At 43.0% G+C, this 23,003-nt stretch overlaps 1 protein-coding gene, 3 non-coding genes and 1 pseudogene across 5 annotated transcripts in view; 1 reads left to right on the top strand and 4 right to left on the bottom strand.

Annotated features, from left to right (window-relative positions):
- TMPO (thymopoietin) overlaps positions 1-1,438 on the bottom strand; it is a 35,497-nt gene extending 34,059 nt beyond the window's left edge. For both annotated transcript variants that reach the window (XM_049782831.1, XM_049782832.1), the window contains exon 1: positions 1,139-1,438. In XM_049782831.1, coding sequence (XP_049638788.1) covers positions 1,139-1,423 — 285 coding nt within the window. In that variant the 5' untranslated portion in view covers positions 1,424-1,438. The remainder of the gene's footprint in view (positions 1-1,138) is intronic.
- Positions 1,439-8,609: 7,171 nt separating this feature from the next.
- Positions 8,610-8,705, bottom strand: LOC126023090 (small nucleolar RNA SNORA4). The gene has a single exon (XR_007500302.1). It is a non-coding gene; the product is annotated as a small nucleolar RNA SNORA4 (small nucleolar RNA).
- A 4,991-nt stretch (positions 8,706-13,696) lies between these two features.
- TRNAW-CCA (transfer RNA tryptophan (anticodon CCA)) lies at positions 13,697-13,768 on the bottom strand. The gene has a single exon. It is a non-coding gene; the product is annotated as a tRNA-Trp (tRNA).
- A 658-nt stretch (positions 13,769-14,426) lies between these two features.
- Positions 14,427-14,498, bottom strand: TRNAD-GUC (transfer RNA aspartic acid (anticodon GUC)). The gene has a single exon. It is a non-coding gene; the product is annotated as a tRNA-Asp (tRNA).
- Positions 14,499-22,873: 8,375 nt separating this feature from the next.
- On the top strand, positions 22,874-22,960 carry LOC126023736 (uncharacterized; annotated as a pseudogene).
- Positions 22,961-23,003: the final 43 nt, after the last annotated feature.

The raw sequence follows: 23,003 nt of genomic DNA, 5'->3' as shown, positions 1-23,003 counted from the left end.
GAGCTGTCTACTTTGGTGCTGGGGCTACACAGGAAGGGGCTGAAGGTTTACTTACTAAAGGCAAATTCGGCGGACCTTAAGGGATACTGGGGATTGAGGCAAGCGCCTTACTTGCGATACTATCGGTCTGGCTCCCCAAAAGCTGTTTCTCTTGAAAGAGAAGCGTGGCTTTTCACGGAATGCGAGTTAGTAGCCAGATGGCAGAACCCCACGATTCAGGTCTATTTTACAGACCACACTATAGTAGTTATAACCAAATCACTACATTCTCGGACCAGGTCTGGATAAGCAGCAAAAGTCAAGCCAACAAAATAACACCTAAAAGCCTACAGCACAACAACAAAAACCCACCAAACTACTCTCAGATAAACAAAAAGATGAATCTTGCTGGAGCTGATCCGAGCGAGCTCCACCCGGGATGATGAACTATGTTAAGTGGCACAACTGACGCATCAAGACGTCCTCGGGTCAACTGGGGCGAAAAAGAGAAAAAAGGGGGAGAAAAAGTAAAACCTAAACCCTGAAGCCGTTTCTTAACGTTTTGATTAGGCTGCAATCTTTCCTCCAAAGCGCTCGTTTCCAGGGAATGGGGGCGCGTGTGCCCACCCACCGCCACAGACGATCTACGACCGTGGCAGGAACAGGCCGAGACCACAACCGTTGTTTCGAAAAGCCCTCGCTTTTGCAGAAAGCATTTAAAAAAAAAAAAAAAGGGCGGGAAGGTCTGGATTTCAAATTTTGCTTCCAGGCGATGATGCCACCGACCGCCCTCCAGGGAGCGCTCTGAGACTCCGAGACGGGGCGGCTAAGAAAGCGGGAAAAGCTTGCAAAGCTTGCAAAGCTTGCTCGCTCGTCGGGGCCGCGGCCAGGCAAGGGTCAAGCCCGGTGGCCCCTCGGAGCCGGGGGACCCCGCAGCCAAAGGCCCACCGAGGTCCCTTCCACCTGTACAGCCGAGTCGCTAGCAAGGCGAGCCGGGGAGGAGGGGGTGCGCTCCAAGTTGGGGCGCTCTCCTCCTCCACCTCCTCCTCTTTTCCCTCCCATTCCAGGCCCCGCCGTTGGGGCGACCGCGCCGGCGCTCGCGATCTCGGGGAGGCCGGCCCGATCGTCGCCCCACGCCCGCCTTCGTGGGCGCCCTTACCCGGCCGACGGAGGCCCGGCCTCGGCCCGCGGCGGCCCCGGTGGAGCCGAGCACCGGCGTGGGCTCGCGCTCCTCGTCGCTGGAGAAGTCGGGGGCGCCCCCGCGGCTGTTGGCGGCCGCGCCGGGGGGCGGCGGCCGGTTGCGCGCCGTGAGGTGCTGCAGGTAGAGCTGCACGTACACGTCCTTGCGCTGCTCGCCGGCCGGCAGCGGCACGTTGTTGGCCACCAGCTCGCTCTTCAACTTGTCTTTGGTCAGCACCGACGGGTCTTCCAGGAACTCCGGCATCGTGGCGGCCCGGCCCGGCCCCGCAAGCCCTCCCGCCGCTCACGCCGGCGCGCGCCTGCTTCGGGCCGGGGAGGAACACCCGAGGGAGCGAGGGAGACGCTGCGCGCCGCCGCCGCTCGCCCGACTCCGGCCCCGGCAAGACCCCCCGAACCGCGCCCGGAGCCGACACAAAGCGCCCCCCGCGAGCAAGCAAGCCTAAGTCCCGCGCGACGGAGGCCGAGCCGGGCGCCCGCACCAACCCCAGCCCACACGCGCGCACACACAGACGCACAGCACAGGCCCAGCGCCGAGCCGCCCGTTTCGCGCACGCCCCAACAACACGCGTCGCGATTGGCCGGCGGCGGGAGGAAGCGCGGCCGCGATTGGCGGGGCGGCTCGCGCGGGTTCCATTAGCCGCGGCGCCGAGCGGGAGGCTGTGGAAACGCAGTTTAAAAGGCGCTCGAGCGGGAGCCGCGGGAGCTCGGCCCCTGCGTCTCGGCTCCCCGCCCGTTGTTTGTTGCTTTCTTTCTTTTCACTGGTTAAGAGACCCGTTGTCTTGCGCAAGGCTTTTCGTGCGCGGCTCTCCTTCCCCTTGCCCCGGCTGCCAGACGAAGCTTCTCTGCTTTCCCTCTGGGGTCCGTGCTTGGGCCGAGGCGGCACCTCCACTGGCGAGAAGCTGAGGCTGGGCCTCGAGCAATTAATTAATTGTAGGACCCTGATTTGCACCGAGCAGAAGCGCAGCTTTTCTTTCCTCAAAAGCAAGACCCAGACGGGGAAGGGGAGCACAGAGTGTTTGCTGAGCGGCGCTTGGGTGTCTGTCCCTCTGTGGCTCCTGGGACGGGAGAGCGGCCGCTAAACTAAACCCTGCTCTGCTCGAAAGCGCTTCTTTTGTTCCTGGGATCCTGGAAAAGCCAGACGTGTGTCGACTGGAGGCTTGCAAATCCTCCCCAACCCCGAGCTTTGCGACTGCTTTGCATGGTCAAATAGAGCCCTCTAAAAGTTGAGGAAATTCAGAACGATTTTGGACAGTTGGGAGTTCGGGTGGCCAAGCTAGATTATATATATATATATATATAGCACGGTTTCTAGTCCTCTTCCCCCCAAAGCGTCCTGCAGGGACTTTACTTACCCCCAACTGCTTCTACACAACAAAATGAAACAACGCCTACGAATACTCCTAAGGAGTCGTTTTACAGCGATGGCACAATACTGGATTTCTAACATTAACCTAGTGACCTATGATTTTCCTGTACTCCTAAATTATATACAGTGGCATTAATCACATACCAATGAAAACCTGGGAAGTTTGCATCAATTACAGTGTCTCCTTGCCTTCAAATAAGCGTTAGTGTCGAGAAATTACGTTCCTTGAGAATGCCGGTGCCGGTTTATATTTCAAAAAAGCTGTACCGTAAGGAAGGAAGGAACGCTGATCTTCTAGAGTGGCTTGTTTTTCACGATCTGACCTCCGAAGTTCTTTATAAGCTGTTAGAAAATTTCGTAATGTTTATCGGGTTTCTGCAGGCTGGTTTAAATTCGAGTACCTTCAAAACAAAAACCTTCACTAAAAATGTTTACTCTGAGTTAAGTATGTCCTTCTGTGTTGCTCAGATTGAGACCATTCTTTCAATGATTTTTTTCCCTAGAGTCAATTTTATTTCCTAAAATTCTCGGTATTTAAGTAGGGCCAGTAAATTCAGTACTGTAGCTTTCAAGTTAGCAAACTCTAAGTTTTTAGGGTAAAAAAAAAAAAAGTTACCTAATTTCCCCACCACCTTCTTTAGTCCTCAGTTTCCATGGTGTCAAGATATTTTATTCTTCGAAGGGGGAACTAAACTGAAAGACATTTTGTAGTGTCTAGGCAATCCCACAAGTGAACTAGGCAAGGAAGTTCTGAACATTATCTCTGTAAAGCCACTGTTGCTGGATCTGCCCATACTGAATTAGCAAATTATTTTGTTACATTGCTGAAGAGTTTGGTTGTGGCTTTTAAAGTGAAAATAACTTTCTTTGTTTTTTGGCCACACGGGGGTGGGGGGTGGGGTAGTATTCTACCTCTCAGAAAATCATTCCCAACAGTGCTGTATAGGGTCAATGTTACCAGCCTGGTTTCCGAATTCCTTGAAGTGAATACTCAGTGGAAACATCCTTGTGTCTTGCAGATAAATTTGATGTAAATAGAGTGTAATGCTCTAGTTCCAGAGTCACCTGATTAATGCTGTCCTGGAATTCTGTTTTTTTCAACAGTAGGACTTTGCCAGGTGTTGGGGGAACCAGCCTGAGGCCAACAGCACAGCCTCTACTCACTTCAGTATCATGTGATGGCCCCTCTGCACGGATGAAGATGAAGGAGAGTGACCATTTCTGGGGGTTGGGGGGAGTAGTTCCTTCATGTGTGTCAGCTAGGGTTACTGAGACAGTGTGATTTCTCACTGATCTTCAACAAAGTTGGTTAGCTCCATTAAGTTGGGAAACAATAACCACTATTCCAGGAATTCTGAAATAATTACCTAAGCTAAAGAAGTAATGGGGCCCAGAATGTTACTGAGCACTGCTGGACACCCTAGTTTGGGCTAAAAAAAACAAAGTAAATAAATAGAGCTTTGCATCAGAAAATTGAGGGGGCACACCCAGCACACCTAGGATGGACTGCAGTCCATATGGTCCCCCAAGCCAGGAACGATTTCTGAGTGCATAGCCAGGAGTAACCCCTGAGCATCACCAGGTGTGGCCCAAAAACAAATTAAAAAAAAAAAAAGACAACAGTATTATGTCTTACAAGTCAACGTTAATATGACTCATGAAGAAAAGCATTCTAGATAGCAGAAATGAATGTTCGTTGAGCAAAGCCCTAGTTTCGTTTATTTTTAGGGGCCATGATAATCTTTGTATTGTTCCAATTTTAGTATATGTGCTGCCAAAATGAGCATACTTTTCATTTAATTATCACTATTTCTCTCTCTCTTCTTTTTTTTTTTTTTTTTTGCTTTTTGGGTCACACCCAGCAGCACTCAGGGGATACTCCTGGCTCTGCAAATTGCCCCTGGCAATCTCGGGAGACCATATGGGATGCAGGGAGTCCATCCTGGGTCAGCTGCATGTAAAGCAAATACCTTTCTGCTACTGCTATCACTCCAGCCCTTGGACTCTCTAAACACAAAGATCTTTAGACTCTCTCAACACAAGGATATTTGAAGATTATTTTGTTTTGTTTTGTTATTTTTGAGGTCATACCTGGCCGTGCTCAGGGTTACTCCTGGCTCTACGCTCAGAAATCGCTCCTGACAGGTTTGGGGGACCACATGGAATGCTGGGATTCGAACCACTGTCCTCCTGCTTGCAAGGCAAACACCTTATCTCCATGCTATCTCTCTGGCCCCTATTTGAAGATTCTTTTGTAAGCTACAACACTGAGATTGCCTCTCTACATCTACTACTTAGTCATGAATCTTCAATTTGGGCCTTAGAATCCTGCTAGGTGGGGGCCGGGCGGTGGCGCTAAAGGTAAGGTGCCTGCCTTGCCTGCCTTGCCTGCCTTGCCTGCGCTAACCTTGGATGGACCGCGGTTCGATCCCCCGGTGTCCCATATGGTCCCCCAAGCCAGGAGCAAACTTCTGAGCACATAGCCAGGAGTAACCCCTGAGCGTTACCGGGTGTGGCCCAAAAACCAAAAAAAAAAAAAAAAAGAATCCTGCTAGGTGTGCCCAAGTATTGCTCACAACAGTTTTTTGTTTTGTTCTTTTTTTTTTTTTGGCCACACCCAGTGATGCTCAAGGATTACTCCTGGCAGGCTCAGGATCATATGGGATGCTGGGAGTCGAACTGGAGTCTGACTGGGGTTTGCTGAATGCAAAACAAAAGCCTACTGCTTTGTTATCACTTTGGCCCCATAGTTTGGGGCTATGCCTGGTGGTGCCAAAGGGTTTATTCCTGGCTTTTCATTCAGGAATTACTCTTGGTTGTTTTTGAGGGATGATATGAGATGCTGGGGATTCAACCCAGGTAGGCTGTGTATAAGGCAAACACTCTTTTTTTTTTTTTTTTGGAACACACCCAGCGGTGCTCAGGAGTTACTCCTGGCTGTCTGCTCAGAAACAGCTCCTGGCAGGCACGGGGGACCATATGGGACACTGGGATTCGAACCAACTACCTTAGGTACTGGATTGGCTGCTTGCAAGGAAAACGCCGCTGTGCTATCTCTCCGGGCCCGAGGCAAACACTCTTTCCACTGTATGATGCTCCGGTCCTCAACACTTTTTAATTAAGGCATTTTTTGTCTTCTATGCTAAGGGATGATTTTTTTTTTCTCATTCTGTCTGTTCCTTCAGGCTGATTATGTTACTCAATGAATGTCTTTTTAGTTAAAGTACAGTTTACTGCTTCCAAACTGTATCCTCCTTCAAAACCATGTAAAATTCATATTGTCTGGTTAAATGCCCTTGTAAGATCTCTTCCACTATCCTTGATTAACCTTGGTTAACCTCCTGAACAACATTCCTCAGAAATAATGGATTTCCTTCATGCTTGACATTTTCTCACCATTCCACCTGCATAATTCAACGTTTTTATGAATGGGCCATGTGACACCAACACTTAGCCTATTAGATCTCTGATTTCTTTATCTCCAGTAACTTATTCTAGTCCATCTCATCTATCAACTGTTAAGACTCAACTTTAACTTAGTATTTTACCTTCTAAGTCTTAATTCCAAGCATTTCAGTTGTCAATTTATTGTGCGCTCACTGACTTATTTGAGACCTCCAATCCTTTAGCCCCAACAACTTCTTTTTAAAAAATATTCATTGATCCTTTTACTGATAATAACTGCTTTTTAAAGAGACAGTAAGAACATCATAACTATGCTGACAAAATGGAATTGCTTTTAATAATGTTAATACATGCTATATAAATCTACCAAAAGGTACTAACTGATGAATTAGAAGGTTTTTGTTTGTTGTTTTGGGGCCACACCTGGTGCCACTCAGGCATTACTCCTGATTTGGCACTCAGATATCACTCCTGGCAGGCCTGGGGGACCATATGGAATGCCTGGGTTCAAACCCAGGTTGGCCGTATGTAAGGCGAATGCCTTACCCACTGTGCTATCACTCTGTAGCCCCAACAACTTAAAGTTAATTTTGCTACTGTAGTCATGTGTTCATGTTCACTTATTCAACTTTGCTTTATTTATACTTGTAATTTTCACTGGACACTTTTTCTTACTCTGGTGACTTTATTTCTCTTATTTGGGAGAACCTCAGTCTCACTTGGACTGAATCCTGTTAGATTCATTACTTGCACCCAAAAGGCAAAGATTGTTGGAGAAAAATCATACAGTTGAATTGACTGATTTTAATTCATTACCTCAGACCTCACACAAGTACTCAGTACTGATTAGCAAGCTACTTATTTTCTGGAATTACCATCCATTTCTTTGCTTCCCTCTTCTTTTAACATACCCCTTTCCCCCATTTTCTCCCATGTTCAGTGGATGACCTTGCTTCACATTTGGCCAAACCACCTGCCTGGGATGGCCAAGCCTTTTCTTTTGCCTCTCTTATTTGGGAGGGTTTGGTTTTTTGGGCCACACCCGGTGACGTTCAGGTTACTCCTTGGCTATGTGCTCAGAAATTGCTCCTGGCTTGGGGTACCATATGGGACGCCAGGAGATCGAACTGAAGTCTGTTCTAGGTTAGCACACACAAGGCAAACGACCTACTGCTTGCGCCACCGCTCCGGCCCCTGCCTCTCTTGTTTTAATAGAAGATATTCCCTCTCAGAATGGATTTTACCATTTGTCTTCTGGATCTGATTTTCTCTACAAGGATGAAGACTCTGAAACACACACACACACACACACACACACACACACACACACACACGCACGCACGCGTGCCAGGAGAGATAGCTCAATTGTTGAATTATATGCTTTGCATGAAGGCATGCTGGAGGCCTATGTTCAATCCCTGGAACCACCTGGTCCCCCAAGTACCACCAAGAACAACCCTGAACACTTAATGTCTGACCCCAAACTGAAAACAAAATAACAAAACAAAACAAAACCTGAAATTTGAAGCTGACCCAAGTTTTATCTCCAACAACATCTACTCCCTAGTGCAAAGGGGAAAAAATCTTCTCTCCAGTTCAGAGTAACCCCCCCTCCAACAACCATCAAGTGTGATCCTACTGCTCCTTCCAAAATAGCTTGGGATTTTGTGTTCTATTCTTATTATAAATGCATATGTGTGTTGTGTGTTACATATAATGAAGTAGATAGTTTTATTCAGGTATTGTAAGGAGAGAGTTCTAGAAAGCAAAGGCAGAGAAATTATGGCCCAGGGTACTGGGTTGTGGGTGACTCTAGAATGAAGTCCAATATCTAAAATTTTATTTCAGTTTGCTCTTAACCCCCCTGGTCTCCTTTAAACACACACTTTCTCACTTTCCCCTCACATCTTTTTAAGTAAATATCAATTAAAACCACATTACTTCACCAAAAGACAAATAAAATAATATTTTATTTTATTTTGAGGCAAATTAAAATTCTTTATATGCTTTATCATTATTACTTAAAACCTTGAAAAACAAAAATGCTTCTGTGTGAAACTTCAACCTAAAATTGATTGTTGCTGTAACTTTGTCAGAAATGCTTCCAGGGGCCAGAGTGGTGGCGCAAGCAGTAGGATGTTTGCCTTGCACGCACTAACCTAGGATGGGCCGTAGCTCAATTCCTTGGCGTCCCATATGGTCCCCCGAGTCAGAAAGTCAGGAGCAATTTCTGAGTGCATAGCCAGAAGTAACCCCTGAGTGTCAGCAGGTGTGGCCCAAAAAAGCAAAAAAAAAAAAAAAAGCAAAAAAAGAAAGAAAAGAAATGCTTCCAAACATATTCCTCCTAAATGATTTGAATAACTGCATCTACTTTATACTTTCCTTTTTGAAGTTCTTAATGTCTTTAAACACATAGTTAACTTTTGGGGTTCCATTAGTTTTGCATAGAATTTATTTATTTGGGGCCGGGAAGGTGGCACTAGAGGTAAGGTGTCTGCCTTGCAAGCGCTAGCGTAGGACGGACAGCGGTTCGATCCCCGTATGTCCCCCCAAGCCAGGGGCGATTTCTGAGTGCATAGCCAGGAGTAACCCCTGAGCGTCAAACGGGTGTGGCCCAAAAACAAAAAAAAAAAAAAAAGAATTTATTATTTTTTTTTACAATGTAGGCCACAAAATAGTAGTGAGCTATGATGAGTGGCACAGCCCACTGTGGAGTGTGGTCTTAGTTTTGCATAGAATTTAATTGTTCTATTTGTATATCCAGAGCTGACTTCTGATTATACATGATGCCATGAAATGGTTGTAGAAGTTCAAGTTAAAATGCAGCATTAGATTTGATATTATTTCAAAGTTAAGCAAGTCAGCATTAGGCCACTGTAAGTAGTTACAAATGTCCAGTTTTGAGAGAGAAGCTGGAAGTTCTATTAATGATATATGTAGACTGCTTTACAACACACAAAACCTTATATTTGGGAGAGTATCATACCTTGCAATGCTCAGGTTTTACTCCTGACTTTGCACTTTGAAATTACTCCTGGAAATGCTCAGTGGACCATATTGGATGCTGGGATCAAACCAAGTCAGCAGCATGGAAGCATGCAGGCAAGTGTCTTATCTGTACTATGTCTCCAGACCCAATATAAAACATTTTGATGAATTTTATTTTATTTAATCTTAAGGAACCTGTGACAAAACGCCTCCAAATTGACTTTGCTTTATAGTCTGTCTGTGGTTCTCAAATTGGTTAAAACTCAGGATTTTAGAATCCACTGCCAGAATGTTTTTAAGTCTAGTGTCTGTGGCATGAAACTGTACTTCTAACATGTTCCCAGGGTGCTTGTCTGGGAACAACAGCTCTAGAGAACTTTTTGGCATTCTTTATAAAGTTCAAGCTGGCCTTAACAGATTTATCTCTTTATCCCCCCCCCCCCCACCTCCAGCCATAATAGAGTACTAGTAGTTCTCCAGAGACACTATTCATTTGCTGAGACTGTCATAACAAAATGATTTATGAGATGAAATAACCAGCTTTTTCTGCCTCACAACAAGATTTTGTACAAATGAGCTAACATACTTGGTCCAATGTGAACTTGGTCCAAATAAGCAATGTTATAGACATGTGTAGTATATGTACAGAATGCAGGGGTTGAGTGTGAGTATGAATGTGTGTGTAAGAACATGGCTTCTGATAAGGTCTGAATGGTGTCCTTCCCCTCAAATTTATATGTTGAAGTCCAACCCCTAGTGCCACAATGTGTGTATTTGAAGATTAAAGGCCTTGTAAAAGGTATAAACTGATAATGAAGTCGTGAATAGATCTGACCCTCTTTCAACATGGCTGAAGTTAAAAGAAGGAAACTTTGGGACACATGGAGAAAGACCAGGATTACACAACAGAAAGAACAGACTATGTGAGACATCATGAGAAGGTGGCCACCTATAAACCCAGCACAAATAAAAGAAGAAAGCAAATCTGAAGAAGAAGAAGAAGAAGAAGAAGAAGAAGAAGAAGAAGAAGAAGAAGAAGAAGAAGAAGAAGAAGAAGAAGAAGAAGAAGAAGAAGAGAGCAAATCCAGTGTTCTCAGATTTTGGATTTCAGGCCTCCGAAGAAGGAGGAGGAGGAGGAGGAGGAGGAGGAGGAGGAGGAAGAGGAAGAAGAAGAAGAAGAAGAAGAAGAAGAAGAAGAAGAAGAAGAAGAAGAAGAAGAAGAAGAGAGCAAATCTAGTGTTCTCAGATTTTGGATTTCAGAAGAAGAAGAAGAAGAAGGAGGAGGAGGAGGAGGAGAAGGAGGAGGAGGAGGAGGAGGAGGAAGAGGAAGAAGAAGAAGAAGAAGAAGAAGAAGAAGAAGAAGAAGAAGAAGAAGAAGAAGAAGAAGAAGAAGAAGAAGAGAGCAAATCTAGTGTTCTCAGATTTTGGATTTCAGGCCTCCCAAACCGTGAGAAAATTTTTGTTGCTTGTCTGGAGTTCATGGAATTTTTCTATGACAGCCATAGCAAACAGAGATACTTTCATCTACTTTCATCACTGAAGAACTGGAAAGGCAGGAATATGCTTGAAACAGAAGACATTCCCATATATCAACTAACATATGCTTTAAACTCATGGCATTATTTTTCAAAATTCTTCTTTATGAGGCCATCATTAAAAAGTCTCTTCTTGAACTATCAAAGGAAATAATTGTAAATATTTTAAATAATATTAAATTTCATATAGAGTAATGTTAAATATTACTTAAAACAGTAAATAAGGGCCCGGAGAGACAGCACAGCGGCGTTTGCCTTGCAAGCAGCCAATCCAGGACCAAAGGTGGTTGGTTCGAATCCCGGTGTCCCATATGGTCCCCCATGCCTGCCAGGAGCTATTTCTGAGCAGACAGCCAGGAGTAACCCCTGAGCATCGCCGGGTGTGACCCAAAAACTAAAAAAAAACAGTAAATAAACTGTAATTATAACCTACTGCTCAAAACAAACAACAAACTCACTTTTTTTACTTCATGTTTCCTTATCCTCAATGCCTAGCACAACATCAGCCTCATTTTAGGCAGCAATACATACATTTCCTAGCAATGGATGACTTATCCTAACCCAATAAAAAAGGGAATGAAAAATTATACAAAGTAAAAATACAGGATCATAACAATGTCATAAAAATATTTTTTAATATTTTATTTAAACACCCTGATTACAAACATGATTGTGGTTGGGTTTCAGTCATGTAAAGAACACCCCCCCCCCCATCACCAGTGCAACATTACCATCATCAGTGTCCCAAATAACAAAATGATTCATGAGATGAAATAACCAGCTTTTTCTGCCTCACAAGGCAGAAAAACCTAATATTTCATACTAGGTTGAATTAAATAAAATAATTAGTTTGTTTTCAAAGCATCAAACAGAAGAAATGAGTGACTTTGATGGAACAAATCCATAAACTATAAAATAAATTTTTCATAATATTGCTTCTAATTTTTTTGTCAACAAATACTTGCCACATACCTAAAATGCAGAGTTTGGTACTAAAGGTGCCTGTGATTTAAGTACGTTTTATTCTCCACTATAAAACTGGTAAGTCAGAACTGCTAAGACTAGTCACGGCCAAGCAGGAATTGGTGAAAACATAAACTGTATCAAAATTGCTCAGTGCCTGTCTAAAGCATATGGACTTCTATAATATAGAGGGGTTTTGAATACTGTAAGCATTAGAAAGTGCACTTCAGGGGCCAGCGGGGTGGCGCTAGAGGTAAGGTGTCTGTCTGCCTTGCAAGTGCTAGCCAAGTTCGATCCCTGGCGTCCCATATGGTCCCCTCAAGCGGGGGTGGTGATTTCTAGCGCTTAGCCAGGAGTAACCCCTGAGCATCAAACGGGTGTGGCCCGAAAAACAAAAAAACAAAAAACAAAAACAAAACAAAACAAAAAAAGTGTACTTCATGGTACTTGCTTTCAAAGGCAAAAGGGACTAAACCTAATTTGCAGAAAATTTTTTTAAGTATGTGCATACACATTACATTGCCAGTGGGCTAGTAATACTCTCAGTAATACCATCCACCTTCTCAAAATAGGCCAAACTATTACACATAGGTAAAAACACTCCATGCTATTGAGACTAAAGGCATCTTCAAGGAGGAAACGGCACTCTCCAAACAAGTGGAAGCAGAAATAAACAGATGTGACTTTATTAAGGTGAGACACTTCTGCACCTCAAAGGAAATAGTGCCTAGGATACAAAAGCCACCCACAGAATGGGATAAACTATTCACCCAATACCCATCAGATAAGGGTCTGATATCAAAGATATATAAGGTACTGACAGATCTTCACAAGAAAAAAAAATCTAACCCCATCAAAAATGGGGAGAAGAAATGAACAGTTCCTCAAAGAAATCCAAATAGCCAAAAGGCACATGAAAAAATGCTCCCCATCACTAATCATCAGGGAGATGCAAATCAAAACAACAATGAGGTACAATCTCACGCCACAGAAATTGGCACACATCACAAAGAACAAGAACAATCAGTGCTTGTGGGGATGTGGAAAGATAGGAACTTTCTTTCACTGCTAGTGGAAATGCTGTCTTGTCCAGCCTTTATGGAAAACATATGGAGATTCCTCAATAAATTGGAAATTGAGCTCCCATATGATCCAGCTATACCACTTCTAGGGATATACCCTAGGAACACAAAATTACAATACAAAAATGCCTTTACACCTATATTCATTGCAGCTTCGTTGCCAGAGTCTAGAAACAATCAAGATGCCTTTCAACAGATGAATGGCTAAAGAAACAGTGGTACATATACACAATGGAATATTATGCAGCCGTCAGGAGAGATGAAGTCATGAAATTTTCCTATACGTGAATGTACATGGGATCTATTATGCTGAGTGAAATAATCAGAAGGAGAAAGATGCAGAAGTCTCACTCATCTATGGGTTTTAAGAAAAATGAAAGACATTTTTACAATAATTCTCAGAGACAAAAGAGAGGAGGGCTGGAAGGTCCAGCTCACTACATGAAGCTCACCATAAAGAGTGATGAGCGCAGTTAGAGAAATAACTACATTGAGAACAATGTGAATGAATGAGAGAAGCAGAAAGCCTGTCTAGAGTACAGGGAGGGGTGGGATGGGGTGGGGAGGAGGGAGATTTGGGACATTGGTGGTGGGAATGTTGCACTGAAGGGGGGTGCTCTTTATATGACTGAAATCCAACTACAATCATACTTGTAATCAAGGTGTTTAAAGATATTAATTTTAAAAAACTCAAAAGAAAAAAAAAAGAAAAATAAAGAACTTTATTGTAATAATGCCCAGAGACAATAGAGATGAGGGCTGGAAGGACAGGCTCACAATATAAAGCTCACCACAAAGAGTGGTAAGTGTAGTTAGGAAAATAACTACACTAACAACTAGCATGACAATGTGAGAGTGAGTGAGAAAAGTAGAATGCCTGTCTCAAATACAGGCAGGTGTTGGGAAGGAGGAAGGGAAGGTATTGGTGTTGGGAATGTTGCACTGGTGAAGGGGGGTGTTCAGTTTATGACTGAAACCCAACTTCAATCATGCTTATAATCATGGGGCTTAAATAAAGATTTTATTAAAAAATAATCAGTTTTTAAAAAAAAAACATCAGTCTTAAGACCCTTCCACAGAAGATAAGCCCGGCCTTCTTATTCTTTAAAGTTTAAAAAAAAAAAAGTGGCGGGAAAACAATGCGCTGAGCAAAAACTATGCCTGAAGCCAAAAGACTTTGACCCCGACGTGATTCGAACACGCAGCCTTCTGATCTGGAGTCAGACGCGCTACCGTTGCGCCACGAGGTCCTGCTGGGCTGAGCCTCGCGCAGTTCCTTAGGACTGACTAACATGGCGCCTCTTCCGGCCGCCCGCCTCCGCCCCTTTGGTTTCCTCTCCGCTCCTCCACCGGCACTGATCAGAACGAGAGACATTTCCTTGGGCGCCAGATGTTCCTGATAGCCCGCCGTCTACTCGGATCGGACGAAATCTGAGGAGGCGGGAGAATGTCGTTCCCAGTTTAGTTGGGTCCCCAAGGGGAAAGGAAACCGCTCCTTCCTCTTGGGCAGCCACTTCCGCTCTTGCCCCCACCCCACCCCTCGGGGCGAAGAGCCCGCCCCCCTCCGCTCTCCCCTCCCCCATTGGCTCTCCGCGCGGAGTTCGTGACCCGGAGGAGCGATTTGGCGGGGCGCCACTGCGCATGCGTGGGTCTCTGCCAACGCAGGGCCGGGAGCTCCGGTGGGAGGAGGGCCTTGCAAGTGTTTGTTTTCAAATCTCCTCCCCTCGGCCAATGAGCTCTCAGGGCCTTTCACGGAGCCTTTCTTTGTGTGCGGTGTGCACCGAGGTTCAGAGTCTTTTAAAAAGAGTCTTAAAATGGTATCTTAGCTGGTTTTATTTGTAAACAGGTTTGTGCAGAGAAAATAAAAAAAGAATCCCTCTTTGGTTGGAGAAAACAAAAGATAGTCATCTCCCCGTCGGGGAATTGAACCCCGGTCTCCCGCGTGACAGGCGGGGATACTAACCACTATACTAACGAGGAATTGGCTGCTCGTTTTCTCTCCAATGTCTCTATGAGACCAAAAGAGATCACACCCAAGGATGGCTCCCTTCGGAGATCCCTGTAGCCAAGTGTGAAACGTGGGCCTTTGGGTCTGTCTGCAGGGCCCCCTGTTTTGCCCTGCGCTCCCTAAACCCTGGCTGGTTACTGAGAAAAAGCGGGTTTAGAATAAATGATACAGAATGTCCTTCTAGCTTCAGCGGTGTGACTCTTCGAACACCGATTCCCCGATGATGATGGTTCTGGCAGGAGATTTTTGTTCCCCTTTCAGCCGCATCAAAAGCGGAGCGGGAATAGGAGCTGCACCTGCCCAAGTTGCTATTTTCGTTCTGTGATTGAGGTTCAGGGCATCATCTGGCGGCTTTCCTCGGCCTCTTTTGATTATCTGTTGCCTTTCAGGACACAAAAGGGTTTGCAAATTCGATCTCCAGCAGGCACAGAAATGTTTGAGCCAGTTTCTCCTGCAAAATCTACAATGCAGTTGAAAATTCGTGCAAATAAGTACGAAGTGGTGAAATGCTGCATTTAAAGCATTATAAATAAGCCGTGCTTCTGATTAAACACAGGAAAGCGAGAATCCCTTTCTCTCAAGCTTCTCCTTTCTCACACACAGTATGAAGCCGCTGTTTTGTAGGTTGATGAGGGTCTCATGGGTAAACCCGTGACATTTTTCTCAAAATAAGCATAATCTTCGTCACAAAACAGAAAACTTTCATTATACAAATGAAAGTTAACCCTTGTCAAGGATTATCTTTGTGAGAGTACTTTGAATGAACACATTTTAATTGTTTAAAAAATAAACTAAAGTCTAATCATTCCCCACAGCTATAACTTAATCTAACAATAAAACACAAGCAGTATTAGAGTTGTGTGAATGATATATGAAATATAGTTATACTAGGATATATTTTGTATTTAAAAACTGTAGATAGCTTTTATCCAAGCTTTTTTCCTAAAAAAGACTTCCCTAATGCACAATTTTATTTACAATATAATGAGACTGACTTATTGGTAATTAAAATATATAAAACTAAGTCAATGCCTCAAAAAAGTGTTCTGCTGCAATGAGTTAGCATTGATAGATCAGCGTCCATCTGTGGAAGAATAACATGCTATTGAAGGTGTTTTAAAAAACGGCAATTTCTTAGGCCTTCTTTGGCACGTGTCTTTACACTTTTTTTTGGTAGGGGCAGACCCAGTGGTGCTCAGGGTTACTATTGGCTCTGTGCTTAGGGATCACTCCTGGTGGCCTCCAGGAACCAGTGTACAAGCCAAGCTATACTGTTTCTCTGGCGCAAGCATGTTTTTCACTACTCTTAGCTACATGAAAAATCTCAATAAAACTGTCCTCTTCTGACACTCTGAGAACTCTGGCCAGCTTCAGGCAGCAGGAGACAACTGTACCCATGTCTTATTTCGGCTACTATTGGAGAACTTTGCTCAGGTCTCTCAGTAAATCTGCAGGGTGATGAGCATGCATTCACACAACCCCCACCCCCCACCCCCCAGTTTTGACACTATGGGAAAAGAGACTTAATCTTTGTCCCCTCAAAGATGTTTGTCCACCATTCTCCCCACCCAAGCTCTGGTGGAGCAATGCCTCTGTTCAGAACTTGGTGACTGGGCTTCTTTTAGCTCCTTGGGGTCCGTAAGGAGGGACTCCGGGAGCCACCTGTGCCAGCAGGGAGCAGGTATTCAGCACCTGCTTCCCATGCTCCTGAAATGGAACTGAAAGGAGAGGGTGAGAAACATGCAAGGCTAAGGGAACTGTGGTTTCTTGAGGTCAGCACTAGAACAAGCAAAGGTTAATGTCAGACTGTGCAGAGGGCACTGGACTCTTCGGAGTTATATAGCAGAATAGCAGTCGATATGATTGAAAGTTTCAAATCTCGATCTACCTAAAGAACTGCTTATCTACCTTATCACCATTTGCAAAGAAAGTATCACATTTGTTTCCTCTTCTCAGCAGCCTTGGGAGAGCAAAGGCAAGTGTTCCTATCCCTACTCTTCAGGTAGATAGAGATTCTTGTGAATTGTCTTAAAGTCAGAAGTACTAAGAGACAGAAGTTATTTCAGCCCTGATTGCAGATCTTGTGCAATGTTCACTCTGCTGCACAGCCCATAAAGATAATATGTCACAGAGAGGAGTTTTATTACTTGTACCAATACATGCATCATGTTTGTTCTTGTATTAATATTTAGGAACATCAAGTTTTTAAACTATTTATTTATTTATTGGCGCTCAGGGTTCACTCCTGGCTCTGCACGCAGAATTGCCCCTGGCAGACTAGGGGACCATATGGGATGTCGGAAATCGAACTGTGTCCTTCCTGGGTCGGCCACATGCAAGGCTAACATCCTACTGCTGTGCTATCTCTCCGCTCCCTTATGAACTTCTAATTATTTAGCAGACCCTATATTTTATTCGCCATTGAACCTACCATATGTCAGACATAGTTTTAGATAATGGATGGTTTTCATAGATAAATTTTCATCATATGGAGCTTATATTTTAACAAATATAAGATAGACAATAAAGAATAAATATAATACATATGTTATACACCTAAAGTTAAATGGTGACAAGAATGGAAATAGAAGAAAAGAGCATGATAAGGGGTCAGAGGGTCAGATAGGTAGACTGCCTTGCATTTGGCCAACTCAGGCTCAATCTTCAGGCATCCCATATGGTTCTTTGAGCACCATCATAAATAACCCATGAGCATTACCTGGTGTGGTCCCACAAGAAATTGTCTGGTAAGAGGGCTTGGGGGAATGACAATAAAATAGGGTAACTAAAGGACACCTCATTTTAAGGAAGAAATAATTGAGCAAACTTGAAAAACATAGGGAAGTAGTGATCCAGCTATTTGGAAGGTCCGATGTTACAGGAAAAACTTTGCATTTTTTTCTGAGGAAAATACACTGCTGCCTTAGGTCTGCTTTAAACACAGGAGTATAAAGCCTTGATTTATGTTATAAAAGAAGTTTGGGGGGGGTGAGAGTAGATTCAAGAGCAGATGCAGGGAGACTAACGAGAGTGGTTGGAATAATTTATGTGGAAGTTGATGGTGGTCCAGGCTGTGGGAGAAGCAAGAGGTGCTAATGTGTCTTGAAGCAAAGTTGACATTTCCTACTAGAATAACTATGAAGTGTCAGAGTATAAGATGAACCAAAGATAATTCTAGCATTTTTGTCCTTCATCACTTGAAGGACAGAATTGCCACCAAGTGAAGGGGAATCAATAATACAAATGTATTATGATTAGATGATGATGATGATGATGATGCAGCACTATCCACCCGATAGTCCAACAGGGGTCCTCAAACTTTTTAAACAGGGGGCCAGTTCATTTGCGCTTCATACTGTTGGAGGGTTGGACTATAGTTAAAAAAAAAAACTATGAACAATAGTGGCCCATGGGCTGTAATTTGAATACTCATGCCCAAGACTGAGGAGTCGAAAGACAGATAAGGAGGAGAGTTGAAGAGTGTGGTGCACATCCCACACATGTGCAACTGCAGGCTTAGGATGAGTTAGCTGCTAAGCAGGACAGGCAGCAGCAGCAAAAACATCCAGGGCTGGATAAATGTTCTCTGGGGGTCACATGTGGCCTTAGTTTGAGGACCCTTGATCCACAGGAACAGTAGAGGTGGGAAGGAGCTAGGCCCCATGTACACTGAGGCTCTGTGGAAGGCTCTCCTTGACATGGTGCAACATGGCAGCTTAGCTTCTGGGAGTTGATCAGCATTTCAGTTCTGAGGTTGAACATTTCAGTGTTCAGGTTGATATGTAGGATAAGTGCACACAATGGTTGAATACTCATTGGATAGGCCAAGGACAGTGCTCAATGCTGGAAATAGAAGATAATTTTACATCACTAATCATCAGGGAGATGCAAATCAAAAGAACAATGAGATACCACCTCACACCACAGAGAATGGCACACATCACAAAGAATGAGAACAAGCAGTGTTGGCGGGATGTGGAGAGAAAGGAACCCTTATCCACTGCTGGTGGGAATGCCGTCTAGTTCAACCTTTATGGAAAGCAATATGGAGATTCCTCCAAAAACTGGAAATCGAGCTCCCATACGATCCAGCTATACCACTCCTAGGAATATACCCTAAGAACACAAAAATACAATACAAAAATCCCTTCCTTACACCTATATTCATTGCAGCACTATTTACCATAGCAAGACTCTGGAAACAACCAAGATGCCCTTCAACAGACGAATGGCTAAAGAAACTGTGGTACATATACACAATGGAATATTATGCAGCTGTCAGGAGAGATGAAGTCATGAAATTTTCCTATACATGGATGTACACAGAATCTATTATGCTGAGTGAAATAAGTCAGAGAGAGAGAGAAAAACGCAGAATGGTCTCACTCATCTATGGGTTTTAAGAAAAATGAAAGACATTCTTGCAATAATAAATTTCAGACACAAAAGAGAAAAGAGCTGGAAGTTCCAGCTCACCTCAGGAAGCTCACCACAAAGAGTGATGAGTTTAGTTAGAGAAAAACTACATTTTGAACTGTCCTAATATTGAGAATGTATGAGGGAAATGCAGAGCCTGTTTAGAGTACAGGCAGGGGTCGGGTGGGGAGGAGGGAGATTTGGGACATGGGTGATGGGAATGTTGCACTGGTGATGGGTGGTGTTCCTTTTATGACTGAAACCCAAACACAATCATGTATGTAATCAAGGTGTTTAAATAAAAAAAAAAAAGAAAAAAAAAGAAGATAATTTTAAGGAGCCTTCATTTATGGCTACAACCTAAATCGCTTCTGAAAGAACAATATCACACACACAAAAAATAAGATGACAGCAGAGATAGTAGAGGGAAGAGATTTCTAGGTAGGTAGAGGTAGCTAGCTATCTAGCTAGATGTACAAAGGTTTAAGAAATTGAGGAAAGGGGCCGGAGAGATAGCATGGAGGCAAGGCATTTACCTTTCATGCAGAAGGTCATCGGTTCGAATCCCGGCGTCCCATATGGTCCCCCGTGCATGCCAGGAGCAATTTCTGAGTGCGGAGCCAGGAAAAACCCCTGAGCACTGCCGGGTGTGACCCACAAAAAAAAAAAAAAATTGAGGAAAACGGTGAGTTTAGAAGGATAAAGTGACAGAGAAAATGAGGAAAATCATTTAGGGGTATGTTAAGATAATTTTCTCCTTATTTGTTACTAAACATTCCTTCATTACTCATTCATAATTCACTATTAGATAATCCTCATCACTATTAGATAAATCTCATACAGTTCTTAAAATATAGTTTGCAGACAGTAAATTCACCTTTTAGGTGTATCATTTTATAAAATTTGGCTATTTTCAAGTTATTTTCAACATGATAGTTTCTTTGTGCCCCTGGAAGTCAATCCCCTCTTTCAAGTTTCAGACAGGTAGTGATTTTTAAAGCTCATTTAGCATGTCACTTCCAAGGTCATATCAACAGAACCAAATAACATGTAGTTTTGTGAATGTGTCTCACTTCCATGTTCTCTATCACCAAGACACTGCCAGCTCCAAACTTAAAAACAAAACAAAACATAATAGAGATATGTAGGTATGGGAAAATATTTAGTATTTATAAGATTTGGTGTTACTAGAAGTTTGAAACACACACTGTGGGTCTTAAAAGTATCCCTCATGTATAAGGAGGATGAGTGTATCTCAATATATTAACATATATATATATATAACATATATATATATATATATTAGCACACGGATAATATATCTTAGGAGCTACACTCCCCTAACTATCTTTATTATTATTATTATTATTTTGTTTTGTTTTGTTTTTTGGGTCACACCCGGAAGTGCTCAGGGGTTACTTCTGGCTCCACGCTCAGAAATCGCTCCTGGCAGCTCGGGGGACCATATGGGATGCCTGGATACCATACCAATGACCTTCTGCATGAAAGGTAAATACCTTACCTCCATGCTATCTCTCCGGCCCCCCCTAACTATCTTATAAATCTTTATATTTTAAGAGTAATGGAAACCATTAAGAGATTTTGAGTATACATGAGCTGTCTCTTGGTTTCCTCACATTAACTCTATTATTTTCATGTCCTTAACTTAATCTTTGAATATAATGTAATCAAGAACTTGGATCAGCTTTCTACCCAACCTTCCTTCTTCCCTTTACTCCTCTTTGGAAAAAAAAAGTGCCTGTGTTGCTCCTGCAAAGCTTTTTGACTGGATAATTCAATGTATTCACAAAAACTACTTTCAACTAATGTAAAACCTTCTTACACACATATGGAAACTTGCTATCCATAAACATTAAAATTTAAGAGTTATTGTTTATGATTTGAACCTGAGTACAAGTTTAGATTATTAAGGTGGGTACAAGTTTAGAATATTAATGGGAGAAGAGCTATTAAAGATGCTCATACTTCACTATTTTGCCACCTGTTTTATTTAAACAATCATTTAATTTAAAAAGCTGGCAAAGGGCCGGGCGGTGGCGCTGGAGGTAAGGTGCCTGCCTTGCCTGCGCTAGCCTAGGACGGACCGCGGTTCGATCCCCCGGCGTCCCATATGGTCCCCCAAGAAGCCAGGAGCAACTTCTGAGCGCATAGCCAGGAGTAACCCCTGAGCATCACAGGGTGTGGCCCAAAAAAAAAAAAAAAAGCTGGCAAAATAAGTACCTTTCCAATCAATACTTCACTCTCTTTCTTTCTTTCTTTCTTTCTTTCTTTCTTTCTTTCTTTCTTTCTTTCTTTCTTTCTTTCTTTCTTTCTTTCTTTCTTTCTTTCTTTCTTTCTTTCTTTCTTTCTTTCTTTCTTTCTTTCTTTCTTTCTTTCTTTCTTTCTTTCTTTCTTTCTTTCTTTCTTTCTTTCTTTCTTTCTTTCTTCTTTCTTTCTTTCTTCTTTCTTTCTTTCTTTCTTTCTTTCTTTCTTTCTTTCTTTCTTTCTTTCTTTCTTTCTTTCTTTCTTTCTTTCTTTCTTTCTTTCTTTCTTTCTTTCCCTTTCTTCCTTCCTTCTTTCCTTCCTTCTTTCCTTCCTTCTTTCCTTCCTTCCTTCCTTCCTTCCTTCCTTCCTTCCTTCCTTCCTTCCTTCCTTCCTTCCTTCCTTCCTTCCTTCCTTCCTTCCTTCTTTCCTTCTTTCCTTCTTTCCTTCTTTCCTTCTTTCTTCTTCTTTCTTTCTCTTTCTTTCTTTCTTTCTTTCTTTCTTTCTTTCTTTCTTTCTTTCTTTCTTTCTTTCTTTCTTTCTTTCTTTCTTTCTTTCTTTCTTTCTTTCTTTCTTTCTTTCTTTCTTTCTTTCTTTCTTTCTTTCTTTCTTTCTTTCTTTCTTTTCTTTCTTTCTTTTCTTTCTTTCTTTTCTTTCTTGTCACACCCGGCAGTGCTCAGGGGTTATTCCTGGCTCCAGGCCCAGAAATTGCTCCTGGCAGGTACGGGGGACCATATGGGATGCCGGGATTAGAACCGATGACCTCCTGCATGAAAGGCAAACGCCTTACCTCCATGCTATCTCTCCAGCCTCCACTCTTATTTCTTATTGAAAAAAAAAACTTCATTAAATGATCCTTTGTACCTAGCATTGGGAACACAATTTGGTTTATTGTTGACTGATCCAGCCCTTTTGGAGAACAATGTTCCTCAAAAAACTAGAAATTTAGCTTCCATGTAATCAACAATACTACTCCTGGGAATATGCACTAGGGGTTCAAAAACACAATGCAGAAAAAACATCTATACACCTATATTCATTGAAGCACTATTAACAACTGCCAGAACCTGGAAATAGCCCAAATACTAGAGAATAGATGAGTGGATAAAGAAACTATGGTACATCTATACCATGTAATGCTATGCAGCTATTAGAAAAAAATGAAATAATGAACTTTGCTTTTATATGGATAGACATGGAGAGTATTATGCTGAGTGAAATGAGTCAGAAAGATAGGGATAGATATAGAATGATAATAGTAATTTGTGGGATAGTCAAAAAAAACATAATATGAAGGGCCGGAGAGAAAGCATGCCTTGCATGCATAAGGATGGTAGTGTGAATCCCAGTATCCCATAATGGTCCCCCGAGCCTGCCTGGAGCGATTTCTGAGCGTAGAGCCAGGAGTAACACCTGAGAGCTGCTGGGTGTGACCCAAAAACCAAAACAAACAAACAAAAAAAACAACCCTCCCCCAAAAAACATAATATGAGAATAATACCCAAAGACAATAGAAAAGAGGAAGAGGGGAAACATATTTAGGGCAGAGAAACTATGCCAACAATTGTTGGAAATAATCACTCTGGGCAAGAACTGGGTGTTGAAAGGATGTAAATTAATATGCATTCAGTAACAGTATTGCAGACCACTGTGTTTAAAAGGAAAAAGGGTGCTTGCTTCGGCAGCACATATACTAAAATTGGAATGATACAGAAAAGATTAGCATGGCCCCTGCTGTGAAGTGTTCCATATTTGGGGGGGGGGTGGAGAGATAGCACAACTGTAGGGAGTTTGCCTTG

This window comes from Suncus etruscus, chromosome 11 (assembly GCF_024139225.1).
Source record: "Suncus etruscus isolate mSunEtr1 chromosome 11, mSunEtr1.pri.cur, whole genome shotgun sequence".
In the NCBI taxonomy this organism is placed as follows: domain Eukaryota; kingdom Metazoa; phylum Chordata; class Mammalia; order Eulipotyphla; family Soricidae; genus Suncus; species Suncus etruscus.
This window is presented reverse-complemented; position numbering and strand designations above follow the sequence as displayed.